Source organism: Mercenaria mercenaria, chromosome 2 (assembly GCF_021730395.1).
Source record: "Mercenaria mercenaria strain notata chromosome 2, MADL_Memer_1, whole genome shotgun sequence".
Taxonomy (NCBI): Eukaryota; Metazoa; Mollusca; class Bivalvia; order Venerida; family Veneridae; genus Mercenaria; species Mercenaria mercenaria.
Window position 1 is genome coordinate 95,034,331 of NC_069362.1, and position 14,320 is coordinate 95,048,650.

The following is a 14,320-nucleotide window of genomic DNA, read 5'->3' on the forward strand; positions in this document are numbered from 1 at the left end:
ATAAGAGTTCCACATGCTTTGTACAGACAATCTATTTCGGTTTCAGTTTAGCTGGTCTCGGCATGGGGAAGGGGGTGGTTACATCAATGCAAAGTAAATTTAAAATTCATCTATGAATAAATTCTGCAATCAAAAGTTATCTATAAACAATACCTTCTGAGTCGTGACGCTACTCTTTCTTCGCATAGCTCGCCCTTTTACAGGGAAGTTGGTGCTAAGCTTCAACTCAGCAATATTTGCTATTTCAATGGTGCCTAACAGTGGTTAAAATTATAAGCATCGAATCCGGCTTGATGAAGACAAGAAAAAAGATTTTTCTAAATCTAACATCAGACCATAATTTTTTTCATAATGGAACTACAAGTGCGTAGAATCGACACACTTAAAATCAGTACATTTGCTATTTGAAGACCTATTCAATTGGTTAAAAACTTTGTCCATTTAACGCCTCATACAGTTTAGTGAACATCCAAAAATAAATGAACACAATCGTAACAACGGTTATTCTTGCTATTTCAAGAGAACATAACTCCGTCGTGTACCATGCGATCCAGCTGGTACAAGACAGGGACCATCTCACAATTTAACCCACACTGGTGAACATCGAAAGGGGTTAAAATGCACACAAGACTTCATTCAACAATTCCTGCCATATATGAGACAATAATTCCGGCGTCAATGGTCCAAGGAAGTCGAAATTTTACGGCGATTCATATTGTTTGCAAGTCTGGTCAAAAATCAAGTAAAACATGAACTTGCTACCGTGAACACATGCTAAATGCGGACGACGGGACAGATGGACGGACAAACTATGGAACGAACTTCGCCTGAGCCTAAATATGAATATGAAGTAAATTTTCTTACCTATTTCGGGCAACAGAATGCTTTCTTCAGGAAGAACGATTGATACCGCTGCATATCTACAAGAAAAATGAAAATTATAAGTGTATTTGTTAAAAAATAGTTTTTGATTTTAACATTCTTACTTGATAACAATAACAATAACAAGCTATGAAATAAATTCTGACAGGAGACCGTTTCAAATCATAGAACGCAACCAAGAAAGATAGAACAAAATTCGTCATCCGTTCATGAAAAGTACTGAAATCTGCATCATCACTCACTATCATAAAGTATACAGGGGTAAGCTATAATATTAGCTTTGCGTCAAAAACATAAACTCGTTCCTTTACTGGATATTGCGCTCCTAAAGTGTTGCTGTAGAACTCGTGTATTTCTCGATGAATCGCAAACAATCGTGAATTTTGTGATATTCTAGCATAAAATTGCTGTTTTTGTCACTTTTCGGGGATGTTTCACAGGAAAGAAAACGTGTGTTAACAGAGATCTCGCGCTCACGTGCTGTTAAAACACCTTTTTATATATGCGCGTTCCGTGGCAAACTGTAAACGTCATTCGGCCCAAAAACGGATAATTCAAAAGGAAATGACGTCAACGTAAACAAACACTCAGATATTCCCGCGCATTTCGTGGAAAGGGCTAGATTCACTAACTCGTAGTTTTGGCCTAAGATTATGACAATTACTACAGTATTTATTGTCTCAAAATTATTACTATTTTTCATTACTTTATACCTTAATCTGTACGAATAAGACATTTGTTGTCAAAATATTGATTGCAATATAGCAGATATATCGTATCAAACATACCCCAAATCGGCGATTTTCAAGTTTTTTATTGTTATTTCCATGTTCACATCAAAATTTAGATATCAGCGCAGCTGTCGACAGTTTTTACTTTTTGTGTTTAAATTCGTTGTATATTCATATATAGTCTGTGAAAATCTTAAGTTTGTCGACACCTGCGCTCATTATGCATTTTACTTTTTTCTAATACCTTGAACTGCCAGTTTTTATTAACCTATCGGGAGAACGGCTCATAAATTCGGCAGTTTTTAACATCAAAACATTAATTTTAAGACGAATAAAGGTCAAAAAATAATTATGCAAACAGAGAAAGTATTTTGTTGCAAGAAGCAAATACGACACTTAATGCCACCCGTAGGAAAATAGGAGCGAATAAGTCGGAGTACGAAACGGAAGAAAATCTGTCAAACGTCACGCTAAAAATAGATAAACAAATGAACTTTTTTGTTTTATTAGTGGAACCACTGGTGTAAATGATACGTTAGATAATGGATTAAGTATATATTTGAAGGAATTCAAATTCACAAGAAAGGTAAGTAACGTTTTATTTGATTATTTTCGTTTGCTTTTTTTTGCAGACGCTAAAATGTTGACAACATTCGTCCCCATTTTGTTCCGACTTTCGTAATCGCTTCTTATTCAATGATCTCAGGCTTGAAAAGCTAGTTAATTCCACACATTGTTTGGCTGTATAAACTGAATTCACATAGTTCATTGTTGGAATTTTGATGAATGTGAAAAGGGATTCTGTATCACTAAATGTGCCAAACTGTACCGTGCAATTTGTAGTAGGTTTTAACGTTAGTTGCGTTACATACAAAGTCCATAGACATGACGTTATAGTAGTGCGAAAATGAAATAACGTTTAGAACAGTATGCAGCCCGTTGAAAAAAAAGGGGTAGGCTAGATGTAAAATGAATATTACTAGATAATATTTTATATTTAAATAGTACATTAATTTACTGTTACGTAACAAATTCCTCTGTAGTGTAGTGGATGGCATGATGGCAATCCGGAAACCCGAGTTCGAATCCGAAGTGAAACATTTTTTTTATAACGCTTTTCTATCAGTCTTTTTAGTACTTGCTCTTGATACAACTCCTATGCTGTTTTAATTATTACTGTTAAATATCTGAATTAAGGTATCCGACCGATCAACATATAGGCAATATTTCCTTGCCTTATGACCCTATGTCTTTTGGTATCATTTGAAAAAGAGTTGTGTTTGCTGAACAAGAATTATTGAATAAGATGACCATAAATAATTATGCAAGGATCATTACAGTCATATTTTCTGACTGCGAAATGATAAAACTAACACTGTAATAACTGCATTTCTGTTGACGTTTCATTGAAGACTATATTTAGTAAAAAAAAATCTGTAACATATTATTGTCATGTGATTCACATTTCTGTTTTCTTTTTTCAGTCAAATGTTACTAAAATTATATAAGCTTACCAGGCATCAATATTTGATATATTCTAAAAGCACTGATAACCTACACATCTTCATCAAAATCCAAAAACGTTTTGGTGTTCTCACCTTTTTGTTATAAATATATCACAGCACCAAGTTCTTTATGAATGTGTAGGTACACATTCTCAGGATAGTTTGTGGAGTGGCATTATAGAGCATGCTCATCTGGAATGGGTGGGGGTTGTATTCCCCGGAATAATTTCTAATAGTAATTGAAGAAAACGTCTGGTACATTTGGAGTTATATTAATCTTGCCCATTCTGAATTTATTTATACACATGTTCTATCAGAAAATGCAATGATTTTTTTTGCTTCATTACAGATGACGAAACACTACAACTGTGTTGTGTGTAACAAACGAACCAAACCAAAGGAAAGACGCATTATAAACAAAGATGTGAAGAAATACGTCAGAAAGGCATTATTTATCGAGCTCAGTTCAGAAAAAGATATCATATGCAACAAATGTAAACACAAGTATTACACGTATGATATATGTACAAAGTCTAAGCAAAACAATAGCAAGAGAGATTCTCAATCTACCAGGGATGCAGATTTTCACTCAACCGCTTCAAATTCATCTGTTCCTGCAGCCAGTCCACCTTCGGTAAAGTTAAATATACCATCTACACCAAAAACACATGCACGGTGTTTGGCATGCAAGAAACCAGGACCTAAACTTATAGTTATTTCGGCACCTGCCCGATTTGCTGCATTTCTTCATCATAATGTTATAATTCCTGCTGGAGCAAGATGCTGTCCAAGTCACATTGAAGAAAAAACATGTATGCTTAGACCAGAGTGTTTACGAAATATACCAGTTACAGAACAATCGTTTATGAATAGAACAACTATTCTGAATTTACTGAAGCAAATGAGAGAAATGTGCTGTAAGAAACAAAACATATTGGACTTTGACAATATAAAGGATGAAGAAATGAGAAATCTAACTGGACTTAGTCTCGAACAGTTCAATGATTTATTCTCACACATAAAGGACAAAGTAAAAGCTACACCGGCACGGACAGGTCGGACATCAGTAGGGCTGCTTTTATTAAAACTACGGTCCGGAATGTCTAATAAATTGTTAGCAACACTTTTCAGGGTAAGTAAATCAAGTGTGCGACGGGCTATTAGGACTGTAAGGCAAGCACTGATGAGGAGTTTTGTCCCTTTGTATCTTGGACTTGAAAGTATCACTAGAAATACTATTATTTCACAACATACAAGACCTCTTGCAAAACACTTATTTGGTGCTGAAGAAGATGAGATGATTCTGGTTTTAGACGGTACATACATTTATATTCAGAAAAGTGGCAATTTTAAGTTTCAGAGAAGATCATACAGCATACACAAAGGTCGACCGTTAGTGAAACCTATGGTTGTAGTGACAACAACTGGGTATTTCGTTACCATAGTAGGACCATTCTTTGCTGACAGTAAAAATAATGATGCAGCAATCTTAAATCACATGCTTCGTTCAAATACGGAGGACATAAGAAACTTTGTGAAAGAGAAAGATATATTTGTTGTGGACCGAGGATTTAGAGATTCTGTTTCTTTGATCTCGGTTTACGAGCAGAGATGCCAGCATTCATGACTAAAGGTGCAAAACAGATGCCAACAGATGATGCTAATTCAAGTCGTATGGTGACAAAGGTATCAAGTTTATATTTTATTAACCCATACCCTGCTAAATTTCCATAATGAACTTGTCCATCAGTTAGTTTTGACAGTACTATTAACTGTTAAAAGGGGTGCTTACCAAAAAGATACTGACTGTATGGCAAACAGAGCAGATCTTGATCAGACTGCATGGGTGTGCAGGCTGATCATGATCTACACTGTATCAATTGTGTCCAGCATGATAAGGATTAACAAATTAATTTCATACGCTCACCGCCTATGAATGATAAAACCTTAATATATGTTAGACAGATGTATAAGTAGAGAAAACCTGCTGCTAGATTAACACTTGAAGTGTCAAATGTCCAGTATTGTAAATGTAAAATGTGTATTTAGAACTGCTAATTAAGTTTGCACACTAATGTCAGTATGTGCAGTAGTATTATATTATCTGCTAAAAGTGTCCGCTATTTGCTCGTTATAGGTAAATATACACTTTAAAATTTAAGAATCTGTTTTGTGTCTTTTCGGAAACTGATTGAAATTACAAAGGGACATTTTTTCACGTTCGCATACGAGTTCACATGCTCGTATACGTATGAAATCGCAACCTTCCTCATAGTGGTATTCATAAATAAAAATCATATCAACACGAACAGTATTTATCAGTTTGTTACATTAATTTCAGATAAGATGGGTTGTAGAGTCAGCTAATGCGAGGATCAAAGCTTGGAAATACCTGGACCACGTGCTACCTACTGGTCAAGTACCATATATTGGTGACTATGTGCGTATAGTATGTGCGGTTTGTAACAAACATTAACCTCCTTTAAGTTTGGCAAATCTTGAAGAAAGTGACATTCAGTTAGCAGCACACATGTGTCACTTGAGTTCTCAAGTAAACATGCTTAAAACGTATGTCGAGGAAAATAAGTTTGAGCGCGGAAATGCAAAATGGTCTGCTGTAAATGATGAAGACTTAGACTATTTCCAAAAACTCACAGAGGAGCAACTTAGAACCTTTACCTGCGGAGTATACCAGTTACGGCTAAGTCCAAGTTATATACAAGAATATATTGATGGAGATTCTGATATTTATGTGCATAAGGAAAATGCAAATCTTATCCGTGTAAGAATTCAGAGTCGTCACGTTTCGTCAAGAACATACCTGTTGTGGTTACAATTTACCGCGTCAGAGGTGACGGCGTGGTATTGCAAATGCCGCGCAGGGGCACGTGTTGTTGGTGTTTGTGCGCATGTGGCTGCAATTGTTTGGTACCTGAGTTATGCGAGGTATTTCATCAATCGGTACGGAGTTTGTGACTGGGGATTACATTTGTCTGATGCCAGTAATTTACCAGATCCAATTGATAGCTCTAAGACGGAAAGTGAGGCGAGTTGTATCGAAGAGTAACTGCAGCGCACCGACATTATGTAGAACTTAGGCCGTCCCTCAATGTTAAATGTTTGATCTTTTTAAAACTTTTCATCAGCAGATTTTATTGGGATGTATGAGTCATGTTTTGTAACCATGGTAGCCTTCACTATGTTCATCCAGTCAACTTTCTTCTTTAAGTACGGATATATTCTGTATATGAATGTACACTTGTATATCATTTAGTATGTAAAACTGGATGGTCATTGAGAAAAGGTAATAGCAACTAATTTATGTTAAAATGATCATTTATTAAAAAGTCATATTTTAACTGATTACATTAAAAATGTTTCTGTATAATCAGCTCAAAAGAATTACAAACACTATATAACAACATAGTACTGGAAGTTCTGTATTTGTGGAAATAACACTGAGCGTGCATTCCATAGAAATAGTAATGTATTAACTTGTTCGCACAGTTTTTAAAACGTTTGCTTTTAAAAAATCAACTGAAAATTTGAATATTAGAAATTTTGTATTTCAAGGTAGTTGCTATGGTAACCATTCCATGTCATTTATGCAATTCTTTTTAATAATTAATTACTTTTATTTTGACTTGAAAAGTTCTATCCTTTTAAAAAATTATTACGGTAGTTATTGTAACTGCTGTTTAAATACAGTAAAATTAAGGAATTAGGTGACTGTTTCCATGGTAGCAGATGTAGTTTTTGATAGTTTTATCTGTCATATTTTTACATATTATTAGTTAAAACAATTATGTATGGTATTTTAGAATACAAAATGTGAAAAACATAATTTATCGTAAATATCGCTATTTATTTGTAAAATTTCAGATTTCTAGAAAATAAGAGTTATCTCCCTTGTTTTTTTCATATACGCAGGAGTGAAAACATTTGATTTTTGTTTTGTTTGGAAGTATCAATAATTCTTAAAGTGAACATGTCACTTTTGTTGTTAACAAACTAACATAAATAAGAATAAAAGGTATTTCATTTCATATACCCCCATTTTATATTGAGTTTTTCTTTACTCAGAGCCATGCCAAAAACTTTATTTTTTTAGATTTTTTGGGAAATGTATATTGTTTATCACCCCGGATTTCAAAAATTTATATATTTTTGATAACTTGCTGAAAATTCCAGTTTATTCTGATATTAGGCCAATTTTGATAGTTAGTGAATCTAGCCCTTTAATGACGTTGAGTGACAATGTATTCATTTATCAGTTTTAAGCGTTTTATGCTAGAATAGCGTTAGCGCATGTTAATTATCTTGTTATAACATCTTCGGAAACCCCCGGAATACATTGGTACCCTCGCCCTACCGAGCTCGGGCACCAACCAGTCCCTCGGGATTCTGATGTACAGTTATAATACGAAAACACTAAGTCTTGCGTTATCCCTACATTCGTAAACGTCAACATTTTGTTGTATTAACGTGTTTCTGATGTCACTAACGTATAAGCATTTCGCTAAAAGTCGTTAAACGCCGATGTCTTCACTTTCATTTATGCTGAAAATTTAAGCAGATGTACAAATGTATAATATCTTAGGTATTAAAATGCACATGTTGTAAACAGTTTTTCATTTGTATCCGTTTCTTCGTTTAACTTCTAAGAGGTGCGGTTGTTGCAATCATTTATCGCACAGGTCTACCATTACCTCAAACGTTAACGGCAGAACTTTTGATGTGGTACTTAATTCTGACGTTGATTGAAATACGGCCCATATGATTTATGTACTGACTTGAAACGCACCCAATTGTATTCAGTATGTTGGCCAAACTGGGCGTTCTTTAAAAATTCGTTTCCGTGAACATTCATACAAAATATCGATATTTTTTTTCTATTTTAAATATTAGGAAACGTAAATCTAGGTCTCATGGAATTAGACGAAATGGTAATGTTAAGGGCAAATCTAAAGTCAATATATCTGTTGCAGACCTCGATTTAATTCTTTTAAACTCTGGTAGACATTCAATGCTTTCTCGTCTCACATCTTTATCTGTTCAGTCTCTTAAAAAGCTAGACGAGGAAGCGGACCAGTATGTTATTCAAACAGATCCGTTTTACACTATATCATATCTTATTCAAAGTTACACGCAACACGTTCTCCGTCCACATATTGACTCCCAATCTGACCATGAGAGACATTTTCTTAAAATTTATTTCATGAATAAAGGTATTGACTTCATCGATGTACCCAGTATATTTCGTGATAAACGTATCATTGATTCTGTGCCTAAATATTTCAGAAACTCCGAAGTTCCTATTATCTGTTATAAATATAAAACACCACTTAGAAATGTTATATTCAATTACAATAAAATTGTTTCCGACTAAGATGTTCAAACAAATACCCCTTCTTACTACGAATGTAAAAACTCAAAATTTTGCTATTCAGATGCCGGTCATGTCATCACTGGTAATTTTGATATTATTAAAGACAAACGTATTCGTAATTTATTCTTTAAAGGACCTAAATATAGAATTTCTTCAACTATTGATTTTGATGCTTGTCGTGGTCAGATTGCGGAATCCATCGAAACTTTTTGTGTTAAATGGTGTCGTCGTGAGAATGCTGATCCCAATGCATTAACGTCTTGGAAACGAAATATCTTTAACATTGTTGATTCTCGAATAAAATTTTATCAAACTAATGAACACATACTTCCACCAAAACCCAAGTTTACTTTAAGACATTTGAAAAAGGAAATCCAAGAATTTCATTCTAAGTATGTTTCAGTTCCAGCAGACAAGGCGGCCAACAATATTATCATCATTTGACGCCTACATTATATTAATGTTTTACAAAACGAACTAAATAGCACTAAAACTTATACATTGAGTCCTTCTGCTGAAAATAATTTGGTCACTGATCACATCACTGAAGTTTCTAATTTAAAAGTTCGTATAGACGATCAACAAATTAAACTACCAACCATGTACTGGATTTTTAAATTGCATAAACAACCATATAAAACTCGCTTCATCGCTAATTCAAGCTCTTGTACAACTACAAATATTTCAAAACTATCAACATAATGTCTAACTGCTGTGAAAGCCCACGTGGAAAGATATTGTGATAAAGTATACGAAAACTCTGGTAAACACTTATTTTGGCCGATTAAAAATTCTGGCGAAATCCTGGACAAGTTTAAAATTAATAATTACAAGGTATCTACAGTCAGTACATACGATTTTTCTACTTTGTATACCACTTTACCACATAACTTAATAAATGACAAACTAACTGCCCTAATTCAAAAGACTTTGCTAGAGAGAATGCTACATTTCTCGCTTGCAATTTTGATAAAGCTTTTTTTACTAGCAATATTATTAAACATTATACAATGTGGACCTGTGACGAAGTTTGTAAAGCCCTTTCCCTTTTATTGAACAACATTTTCATCAGGTTTGGGAATGCAGTTTTGAGACAAGTAGTTGGTATTCCCATGGGAACAAACTGTGCACCCCTTGTCGCAGATTTGTTTTTTATATTGTTATGAAAGAGACTTTATGTTGCGCCTTTCTCCAGATACGCCTGCAGATATTATAACTGCATTTAATAATACATCACGCTATCTGGATGATATTCTTAATACGGATAATCCGTTTTTTGGTCAGTTGGTGGGTACTATTTATCCTAGGGAGCTTCAGTTAATTAAAACTAACAATTCGGATACTGATACTTCATTTTTAGATTAATATCTCTCTATTTATGACAATATTATACATACCAACATTTATGACAAGAGGGGTGATTTTAATTTTAGTATTGTAAATTTTTCTCATTTGGATGGGGATGTACCTCAGGCTACATCTTATGGGGTTTATATTTCCCAATTAATTCGGTTTGCCAGAGCGTGTAGTCATGTCAAGCATTTCAATGAACGTAATCAATATATTACAAGTAAATTAAGTTTTAAAATTCAATACTAATTTAAAGACACTTCTGCGAGAAGGTATTTCTAAACCCGTTTTTATGGGGATGTGGTTTACAAACTTCGTAAGCTTTTGGGTCATGGTAATTTTCCAAATGTATTTGGTAAAATTATAAAACGTTTTATTAAAAGAGGTTACGACCCAACTGTTCTGAGACATACCGCATGTTTAGTGTTCAACCCGTTTACAGTTGGACACTACGCTTCCCTCTTTGATTGTGTCTGACGGAAGAGGGGGAGGACTCTATGACAAGCAGTTTTTAAATCCTACCAGGACTGAACTGTTTTGATATCTGTCTTCTGGCCTGTTTCGTCGGGCCCTTAAGGGTGTTTCTCTTGTTGCTCTGTCTTCTAAAAAGGCATTGAGTACATACGTTTTTGGTTCTAAAGGTTTGCTTTTTATATATTTATACACGAGCATTTTTGTGTTTTACATGCCATGTCTTTTTGTTTCCATTACGTGTGTTAGAGATTCACCTGGAGGGGATTACTTTTATTTACACTGTCCCGTGTCTTTGGAACATGGTGGGGGTAAGAGTGAGGTTTGGTGCGCACCATAAACCGGTTAAAGCTCCCCGGTGATGTTTTTGCCACTGACCGTTCCAAGGCGGTGCCCCACTGTGTTCCTTTGTTTGTTCGTTTTGTTCTCATGTGTTGGCTTTGTGTGCGTGCGCGTGTATGTGCATGTGTGTGTATGTTTGTGGTGTGCACGTCTGCGTGCTGTAGATTTCGTTTTGGGGAGGCTGCGTTTTTGGTACGTGGCATTCCCTGTTTGATATTTGTCTTTGTTTTGTAAATTCGTGCAGTTTCCCTGGTTTCACAATAAAAGTTATCGACATACAGAAATGAACTGTTTCATTTCCGAAAACTCTTTAGAACTCAAGACTACTTAACTTATGCCTCACAAACGATACATTTAAACATTTCACTATACTTTCGTGTCTCTTAGGTATATAAAGGTATCAAACCTGATTTTTTACGACCTACACAACCTTTTTTTTCTCCCAAACGTTAATAGATGTAAGCAGTTGGTACAAAAACTAAATCTACACATTAAAAGTATGCGACTTCATTATTAAAATGCTTTCAAAATACCATGCACTATTCCCTATCGCAGTTTAAGAAATGATATGTTCTTTTACCTGAGTTTGTACTCTTCAAATATTTAGAACTGAAAGATGTAACCTATTTCTGGACAAGAAGGAAATTTGAACAACACATACCCTTTCTAAAAAGGTGGCATCTATAAAATTGAGGGAAAACAAGGGTAATTGATGTAAATACAGACATCGCAAGCGCTTTGTCGGCTTAAGATACATTAATCAATTAATCGTGATGCATTTTCCAAATATTCCATTCTGACATGACTAACTTTTAAACTGGTATTAGTGCATTACCTGAATGCAAAAATATGAAAACAAATATATGGACCAGTTGTATTCAAATCAAATGATTAACGAGCTGTACAAACTCTGTGCACTGACAGTCGGCAAGACGATTATTTTGTAAGTCTGTCAAGCCATGACATTGTTCTTTGTTATTACAGTTAAATACTACAATAATATTATATGGCACATAAATGGGTAATTTTTTATTGAATATCAATGTTTTCAGTCTAGGAAATGATTCAAAATTATTTGGCAAAATGTTGTTAAATTCAAGTCAGGATTCACATTCAGCCAAACAATGACATTATTCTTTATGCCTTTAAGATAAGGCGACAACACATGCACAGTGATGGAACATTTCTGTGAGACCATGCTAGAATACAAGTTAACAAAATCATGAAATATATTTAGTTCAAGTATTTAAGATAAGTACAAAACCGCTTGAAATGTTAAGACGTGCATAAAAATCGACATTGATGGGCAAAAAGTACTGTTCTAGATAAGACTGAAATCATACATAAAAATGAGTTGGAATTTCAATATCAATTTGAAAATGTCTGTAGGCCTATTGTTTCTATCGTGCCAAAAACGTATTATTCTCGAAAAAAAAAGTCAAAAACTTATAGATGCATCTTCAAGAGATGATTTGCTAAAATATGTTCAGATTATTATAAATGCCTTAACTGCTTCTAGAAACAAGAATAGCCCACAGCGGCACATAGGATGTTTTTAATACTGTTGTGTGATTTGCGATGTAAGTCTAGGCAACACTTGGAGCCAACTTTAATTATCTGAAATTAATAACTACTAAAAAGATGTTTCTCTCCTCACTGCAAACGATATCTAACATTAAATAGTACTCCATGAGTGCTTAACGTCACTGACCTCGACTCACTAGCCCTTACCAATTTGGGTCCCAAACATCGGTCGCGGTGGTGTAGAATTCTTTCATGTGATGAAGTCATTCAGCTGACTTACGGCAGAAAGTGTCTTCCACCACCATCAAAAGATGGAAAGTCACTTTATGGCTAATAACTGTGTTGTTGTGACGTTTAACCCGACTTGAAAAAAAAAAAACAAATATAGGGTAGGCTACTCCACGACCTAACTATCAAAGCAGTCATAGACGTCGAATAAAAAATTCCAAGGTTGTTAATGGAATATGCATATGTTCAAAACTATCAATAAATAACCTTGAGTTTAATTAAGCAAGGGAGCAAAAATGGTATCCGAATAATACCAGTGGATTATCATTGAATGTAGATCAAAAGGTTAAATTCCTTGTATGTGAGCCATGTTTACAATACTGAAAGACGTACGTCGTGCTTGTATCAAATTCAGTACAGAGCATTTACCTCTTATTTTGTTTGGTTTTGGTTTTGATTGTGTTTTATTTGTATAACTCCTATAAAAGAATTAACACAAAATGTGTTCTCTATGATATTCTCATATACAACTAGCAAATGCAGTCAACATATTAAATACATCATTTTGCAGACAGATTTTGGCTTGTCTGGTAAAAAACATTGCCAACCTTCTAGGCCATTAATTTTGCAAAGCTTTAAGCACTTTTGGAGAGGCATATCGATAAACTATCCAGATTAAACTGTGCGAAATAGAAACTTTCATCAGGAATATATAGCTGTGTGTCACTCAGGGACCGAATATGTCTTATTTTGGAAAGTTGTTTATTTATAGACGCCTGAATCTGGAGAAGTAGAGCTGTGGGTTCCATAATGAGAAAATTGAGTATGTGATGTAACGTCAGACTGTAGGAGTGTTTAAGTCTGCAAGGAGCATGCAACTAGAAAAGCGATACTGTTTGCTTAACAGGACTACTGTAATTATCAAGATTTAATAATTTTTGAGACTGACTAATAGAGTTTAACTTTTAAATAATAAGGTGCATTCATGGTAAGAACATATTTTTATTTATGATTCGGAGTCGACGCTATAATTTCATGTGACTTGTAAAAAAAAGCAAACATCTTCTATACCCTCATGTAAAATGAAATTGATGAAGTACAAATGTATCATTTTGAATTTTAACCGAATGGACATAGAGAAAACCATCATGAAAAGAAATTTGAATCACGACTTTTGCTGGGTTTAAAATGAAGTGTAGTCTACTTAACAGTGTTTTATGTAGGGCTTGAAAGACTTTGCGCCTTGTATCAGCGTTAACCTACTTAACAGGTCTACTTACAAATATATCAATTTACGGTTTTGATAAAATATTGTATCATTGTCAACAGAAACTCGAACACAGTAATAAATTAAGGTCAAACTGTCGCAGTTATATACAGCAAAAACTAGATTGTTAATGGAAAAGGCGATATGACATTTCAATATTTACATTTCATAGTCCAAAATGAGTCTTGAATAGGTTCAATCCTGTCTTTATTATTTAGCCTATATCAATTGAAGTTATATCTCACTACGATTTCATCCACCAAAATAATATGAGCCGTGCCATGAGAAAACCAACATAGTGGGTGTGCGACCAGCATGGATCCAGACCAGCCTGCGCATCCGCGCATTCTGGTCAGGATCCATGCTGTTCGCTTTTAAAGCCTATTGGAATTGGAGAAACTGTTAGCGAACAGCATGGATCCTGACCAGACTGCGCGGATGCGCAGGCTTGTCTGGATCCATGCTGGTCGCAAACCCACTATGTTGGTTTTCTCATGGCACGGCTCAATTATGTATCTTCTTTTATTCAATCGAGCCTTTCGCGGCCTTTACAGATTTACTGTTAAAAATATGTTACAGTGTTATGGCTAGGGTTGTAATGTGTGTATACTTATTTATTATTTAATGTGCA

The 14,320-nt window shown here is 34.6% G+C and overlaps 2 protein-coding genes across 4 annotated transcripts in view; one reads left to right on the forward strand and one right to left on the reverse strand.

The window, feature by feature from the left end:
- LOC123564619 (FMRFamide receptor-like) overlaps nt 1–14,320 on the reverse strand; it is a 212,921-nt gene that overhangs the window by 55,052 nt on the left and 143,549 nt on the right. For all 3 annotated transcript variants that reach the window (XM_053537281.1, XM_053537282.1, XM_045358333.2), the window contains one exon: nt 865–920. The gene's annotated coding sequence lies outside the window, so the exon portion shown is untranslated. The remainder of the gene's footprint in view (nt 1–864; nt 921–14,320) is intronic.
- LOC123531130 (uncharacterized) lies at nt 1,746–7,521 on the forward strand. Its single transcript, XM_053537280.1, has 3 exons — nt 1,746–2,199; nt 3,468–4,804; nt 5,460–7,521. The coding sequence occupies exon 2, from the start codon at nt 3,468–3,470 to the stop codon at nt 4,743–4,745; it is 1,278 nt and encodes a 425-aa protein (XP_053393255.1). The 5' UTR covers nt 1,746–2,199; the 3' UTR covers nt 4,746–4,804; nt 5,460–7,521.